At 43.9% G+C, this 6,944-nt stretch overlaps 1 protein-coding gene across 1 annotated transcript; it reads left to right on the forward strand.

The window, feature by feature from the left end:
- The first annotated feature begins 2,282 nt into the window (after positions 1-2,282).
- saxo3 (stabilizer of axonemal microtubules 3) lies at positions 2,283-6,676 on the forward strand. The gene is made up of 5 exons (XM_079519678.1): positions 2,283-2,406; positions 3,837-4,016; positions 4,586-4,705; positions 4,788-4,870; positions 5,121-6,676. The coding sequence occupies exons 1-5, from the start codon at positions 2,299-2,301 to the stop codon at positions 5,530-5,532; spliced, it is 903 nt and encodes a 300-aa protein (XP_079375804.1). The 5' UTR covers positions 2,283-2,298; the 3' UTR covers positions 5,533-6,676.
- Positions 6,677-6,944: the final 268 nt, after the last annotated feature.

Raw genomic sequence — 6,944 nt, forward strand, 5'->3', positions numbered from 1 at the left:
ACACACGGTTGTCATTTTGGCTCCGAGGTGGAGGGTCCAATGATACTGTGACCATTGACCAACCCATGCATACAGCAGATACAGTACATGAACTAGAAGCACATCAACCACCATCATCACTGCCAGTGGGAGTATGACGTGCACATGTGTTCCATAGCTTGCTCTCATTCATGTTTCACCTTGGATGTTTAATTGGATATTCCGTGTCACATATTGCCTGATAGAATAGCATCATGCCTTTTGGAATTCACTACTAACACAATCAATATCGTCTGATATATACTTAGTAGTGTTGCACACTGAAAATGGCAGATATACAAGTTCACAACGCATCATATAATGCTCATATAAGCTTGTAGATCGGTTAATTTCGGCGTGCAACACAACGCGGCACACAAGTACAAATCAGGCATATCATGTGTGTCGTGGTGTGCACTTTATGCTTTTAAAGATTATTCGTTTGGCATTTCCCCTTCATTTTGATAGAACAGTGAGCAGAGAGATACTGTAGGAAGGCTGGGAGAGAGAGGGATGACATGCAGTACATATTGACCATTCTGGGAAATCTGGGACAACTCCTAAACGGCCGGTCCGGTCCAGTCCAGTCCAGGCCGAAATAGGCCGGTCGTTTTAGGAAAAAACAAAACAAATATAATAATAATAAGAATAACACCTTTTTTTAGGCCTATAATTTTGCCAGTGTGCATACTGTTTATCCACTAAACAATATAACTATACATGAACCTTAGCATCCCTATTCTGGGCTGAACATTAGCAGATCGAACATTAGCAGATCGAATAAATTTGGTGTAGAGGGAAACAAGATGGGGGCCTAGTATAGACCCCTGGGGGACTCTGGTCAACAGGGTTTATGTGGTTAAGCTATACAAGAAAGACGATTCTAATGAGCTTTGACCACCACCACCACTGACTTAACGCTACTGTGGCCGTGTACAATGTTACATTGTTTTGCACAGAGGCCATAATATTTTCGGCCGTAATATTGGCTGCAGCTCAAAAGTGGTTAAACATAGCACATAGACAAAGACAAGCATGACCCTATCAGAAGTCAGGGAGTGTTTTAAATCAAGTGGTACTGCATGGTATGGTACCATGCGTGATGGTGTCACTTCTCAAACTCTCTCCAGCTAGTGAGGATGTGGATTCCATGATGAAAAAGCATATCCCCCAGATACATGGTGGTTGGTTTGAAGGTGTCAGGGAGGGTGAAATTAGCCGTGGAGGGTTCTGTTGTTGATGCCTGGGACATTTGACTTCCTTCCATCACTTCCTTGAATACAAGAAGTTGTGACCAGAACTGAAGAGCCATGTGCAGTTTGTGTGTGTGCCTGTCATCTGACTCGTGCAGCAATCTGACAAAAAGCTTGTAACATTTGCACTTTAATTTACACATTTTTGAGAGCAAATTGAATGTATCAAAAATATCTATTTCACAAAAACTATATATAAATAAAACTATTTCTTGCATGATGAATTTCTATCCCTGAGTTTCTGATGTTTCTAATAGCCCGAATGTCTCCTGTTCTAATAAACACCAGATTTGCATGATATTGTACAGTAGGCCTACAAACTCAACAAATAGGCCTATGACACACACACACACACACACACACACACACACACACACACACGCTGCGCGCGCGCGCGCGCGCGCGCACACACACACACACACACACACACACACACACACACATGCCCATCAGTTAATAAAGCCATGTCTTACTGGTGTTGTTGGTGTTCCTTTGTGTTGCTAAGATCCCGCCCCGGGCATCCACATGTCATACAGATGTCTGTAGTTAAACCCAGGTGGTAAAAGCATATTCCTCTGAGAAACAAGTTAACAACTGTTTAATTCAGGTATTTAGATAAGCCGGCGGTATCATGTTCTTGTTTCTTTTATTTGATGTATTTATTTTTACCAGCGACAGCAGCGCGCTTCCTCGAAAAGACGTTCACAGTCGCTTTGATTGGTCGAGAACTTGCCCCCTTGCCAATCCTACCATGTTGCCATGACGACACTTCCCTAAACAGAAACTCGACCACAACAACAACAATAACAGTGCATGCATATTATTCTGGCGGCTATAGGCTACGGTAACTGGTTGTAGCCTTGTAGACGTTGTAGGTGACCAATAAGTAACACGTTCAGTGATTTATGTAGTATCCTGTTGTAGTACTTTGCTATGAAAGGTTTGAATAGAATATACTAATATAGCTGTGCTGTAGTAGATCGACCGCAACAGAAGTGGCTTTAATATAGTTACTGCTCTGATCCGCATGAAGATGCTGGCAGCAGAGGGTCGGAGGAGCGAGTTTGGCAGGACGAGCTACGACATCGGCCTCGTTTACAAACACCCTCCGTCTTTGAATGTGGAGCTGCGCAAGGTAAAACATGTTGTGAAGGTTACACATAATTATAGGTAGCCTACTAGGCTAAACTTGTTCATTGCTGCAACTTAAAAGTTTAACCACTGTAGCACTGACATCATGTTGCACTTAATTTAGCCTCCAAGTTTACTAGGTAGGCTACATCTGGGACTGGGTATAAAGATAAAGATAATGGTCTTAAAGGTATATTCAGTGATTTGACTTAATCTAAATATCACTTATTTTTTCTTTTTTTCTGGATAATCCTCCCTACTATAGAGTGTGCTGACCATATAAGGAGTTCCTCCCTGTCCCCAGTGAGCCCCTGGGGTAAAAAAAACCCTAGTTTCAGTTTTGGTGGCGGGTGGCAAAGCCTTCATCCAATCAGGATGAGAGGGGCCTTCCTCCAATCATGATCGAGTGGGGGCGGGCCTTGGTGCACATGCTGTTGGCCTGTTGCACTTCCCCCCACTGTAGAGCGTGCATGTGCACATTTTGTTACCGGGGCGGACTGGGTGGTTTTCCAAATCACTCAAATCACTGAATGCTCCTTTAAGTAATGTGAAATTGATGTGAACATGCATGCACGGTACATCATTATCGGACTTAGTTCATTTTATCCTTCAACTTACATACAGGTTATACAGGCCTATATGCTCATTCTGTAGCTCCAGAATGAGCGTAGGGACTGAGGGAACGTATCGCAATTTGTAGCAATTCAAGACCCCCAGGAACGTGCCCAGGGGGCCAGGCCGGTTCCGGCGTGCCGCCCCGCGTCCGAAACGGTTGAAAAATGACAGAGTTACCGTGTGCCGGTCCCTCTAGTCTACTGTACACTCTACTGTACTGTACTGTCACTGTACTGTACGGGCACACCCGAAATCATCATATATACAGTTAATATGTGCGTGTGTTCCAGACCCCCAGGAACGCGCCCAGGGGGGCGGGCCGGTTCCGGTGTGCCGCCCCACGTCCGAAACGGTTGAGAAATTACAGAGTTACCGTGTGCCGGTCCCTCTACTGTACCCTCTACTGTACTGTACTGTCACTGTACTGTACGGGCACACCCGAAATCATCATATATACAGTTAATATGTGCGTGTGTGTGTGTTAGGTTGCGCACAGGTGGTGAAAAACAACCATGCTGTTTTCGTGCTCATACCCAGCCAGGCAGGCACCCACCCACCCAGCCACCCACCCAGCCAGCCAGCCACCCACACACATAGCTCCGTAAGGGAGTGGTTGCACCACTCAAAAATAGCCTATTTAAGAGAGGTGTTTTTTGTTTTTTTTGGTCTCTTAAGCCAGCAGACATCTCCCTGACCCTGGCCTGTACTATTTCAACTGCACTGAAGTAGCGTTAATGAATAAAACATCAAACCACTGATGGCAAAATACATAAAGTGTAAAAGTCACTCTCTCTTCCTTCTCTCTGTGCGTTCCACCAGGACATCCCCCTCCCCCCTCTCCTCCAGAGACGGTCCGCGGCGGGGCCCTTGTCTTCTTTTACGACCACCACAGGCACCCAGCACAGTGGGAGGCCCCTGGCTGAGTGGCAGACCCAGGCCCACTACCCCAAGGCCCCCCCGCACTGGAACACACACTATGTCAACGAACTGACCAAACGGGTAAGGCTTTTGGCTGATCTTATTTTAAAATCATCAACAAAATAAGTTAAAGAACAATAAATACCTACACGGGGAAACCATGAACAATTTCAGAAATTTCAGAAAAGCTTGTTGTTTGCATTATGGCATAAGGATGACTTGATTGAACTAGTTTCACCACTACCATCTCCGCTTGAAGGTGTTCTAAGTAGTGAAATCAGCTGGTATAAAGTTTACTTCCTACTATTCTTGAAAATATTAAAATATAAGATAGGGGTTTCGTTTAAATATTTATACAACCCACAGAGAGATGTTGACCACACACTCAGATACAGTGCACAAGGGTTCCACCTGACAGTGACTATAAACGTGTCAACTGATACTGCGGAAATGGAACCAAATGGACCCCTATAGTTCCCTTTGAACACTGAGGATTTGACAGTGCACAGTACACTTGTGCCTTGGGACGGTCGTCATATTTCAAGTTTGTCCTGCCCTGACAAATTCCTAGCCACACACTGTTGAATTTCCACACTTCCTGGGTGACGCTTGACCGTCTGATGTGTCCTTGTTTTCCACTCCACGTACAGCTGGCGAACTGTCCATCTGTCCGTCTCCTGTCTGCACCTATCAGCGAGGCCAGGGACAACTACAGAGGCCTGCATGGTCCAAAAGCCCCTCTACTAATGGAAAACTACGACAAATTACTGGTAGGAGTGACACACTCACATACAGACAGACAGACAGATAGAGGGATAATATGGGTTAATGTCTAATTATTTGTATCCTCAGAGGTTTGGACAAGATGACCAGCTGCTGCTATCAAAGGAGCCTCTTATCAGCACCTCTCATGCACACCACAGGCACTTCAAAAGGTATGGTGTGTGTGTGTGTGTGTGTGTGTGTGTGTGTGTGTGGGGGGGTGTGTGTGTGGGGGTGTGTGTGTGTGTGTGTGTGTGTGCGCGCGCATTTCCTTGTTTGTCCACTAGAGGGAAGTGTAGGATAATATGCGTATTAGTTTCTTTATCTGTACAGCAATGTTGACACACACACACACACACGCACACACACACACACACAATTTACTGTAATCTCTGCATCTCACTCTCCATCTTTCTCTCACAGGTCTGAGCTCTTCCTTCCAACAGCTCCGGAAGTCCCGCCCGCCTTCCTCAGTCAGGTGAAAAGCTCTGCCCACGTCCAGGCGCCTGCACGCAAAACTTTGCGTGCTCATGATTTGTCAAAGTGCGTCCCACGTCTGCCCCGCCCGCTCGCCAACCTGCCGTTCTCTGGTAAGAGCAGTGAATACCGGGACATGTTCTCTGCCATGCCACATCGGCACCCGGTACTACCTGCCTGGGAATGTGCCAATGCTGGGGTCGGCTGCTCTGGAGCACTGTGTGGGAAAGAGGCTGCCGCCACGGCCCCGGCTGGGGCCAGAGCTCGCTTTGGGGCTGTTAAACAAATCTTAGACGTGCCTAAGATGTACGTGGTAGAGAGCGAGAACTATGGAAGCCAAAAGGTGACATTAATCTGATGTAGAGAGCAGGGCGGTGTTGGGTTTATAAGGGATGAGAGGGTTGAGGTGCCACAAAGAGCCATGTTACTGCTGCAGTGCACATTGATCAGAGACAGATAAAGAAAGCTAGGAGGCTATGGGCATGGATTCACCACATTCTTACATACAGGCCGAGATGTATTTGAACATATTTATCAGTAATAAAGTGTAGGCTATCAATTTAAATTAATGCATATTATTTATCTGAAATTATCTCTAGTTTTCTCTCTCTTGTCAACACAGTTAGTTCAGGGTGCAAACACGCATAGCAGCAGCTACCCTTTTGTGTCGTATTTCTAATAGTGTTATAAAGTGTACAGATTCTGTGAAAATAATCGATTTACGCTGTTTATGCCTCCCAGCTCAGCAAATGTATTGGTGCCAACGGGCACTCACCCACTAAATTATTATGGATAATCTGGCCCAGATAATTAATTAATGTTTGAATCTCAAAGCTTATTCAGCAGTATCATCCACCATGATGAACTTGAGTGAGTATTGTGTTGGAATAAATTCAGATGGAGTTCAAATTTGGCCCCTTTCATCACTCTTGAAATGGGTTAGCCTCCTAGAAAATGCAAGGCAAACACATATAAGTCAGCACATATAATGGAGATAATCTAGCTCAAAATGTTTCAAGAGGGAATGGGTTTTACCAGCTGATGTGACATTTATTGATTGGAGTTTGGTGATGTCAGCAATCTCTCCGTTTTAGAGACACCTATTTTAAACAATTTAAAGGAAGAAACATTAAAGTGACAACAAAATACAAAGGACACAGATAGAAAATTTTGGCATAAGCTTTTAATGTTTTTATTGGGTTTTTGATGTTTTTCTCTTTAAATTAGTTTTGTTTTGCTTTTTTCCCAGTAATTTTGTGTTTTTTTTTAATTGTTTATTTTTTTCTTTATTTATCTTATCAGTAAAGGAGAAGAGTTGCTCAGTTAAATCAGCATTCACGGTCAGACTTTCATACTTTTTTAATAGTACAACTGTTTTTAAGTCTCTTTTTCACAAACGCTGTTAAATTATTACAGTTTATTAACCTTTTTTCTTCTTTACATGTTTCAAAAATATAAAAGGTAAATGATAAACATTCCATTGAAATATATTTTATACAGTTCTTGATTCTTTTTCTCATTTTTTTTTAAACTGTTTCTTTTCTCTCCAGCGTTATGACATTAAAATGGTTTCCAGCATCAGTATCCATAGCAACAACCCCATTCAGTGACAATGGAGGGAAGCCTCTCTACAATACCTTCTGTATTCCCCTTTTCTTTCTCTCTCTCTCTTTCATTTCATCAGAGGCTGGTATATTCTTCCAAGCCTCTCTGTGGCAAGAAGACTAAAGCCCAGCTTATACTTAGTCGTATGGCCGTGTCACTTTCCGA

Source organism: Electrona antarctica, assembly GCF_951216825.1.
Source record: "Electrona antarctica genome assembly, chromosome: 14".
NCBI lineage: Eukaryota > Metazoa > Chordata > Actinopteri > Myctophiformes > Myctophidae > Electrona > Electrona antarctica.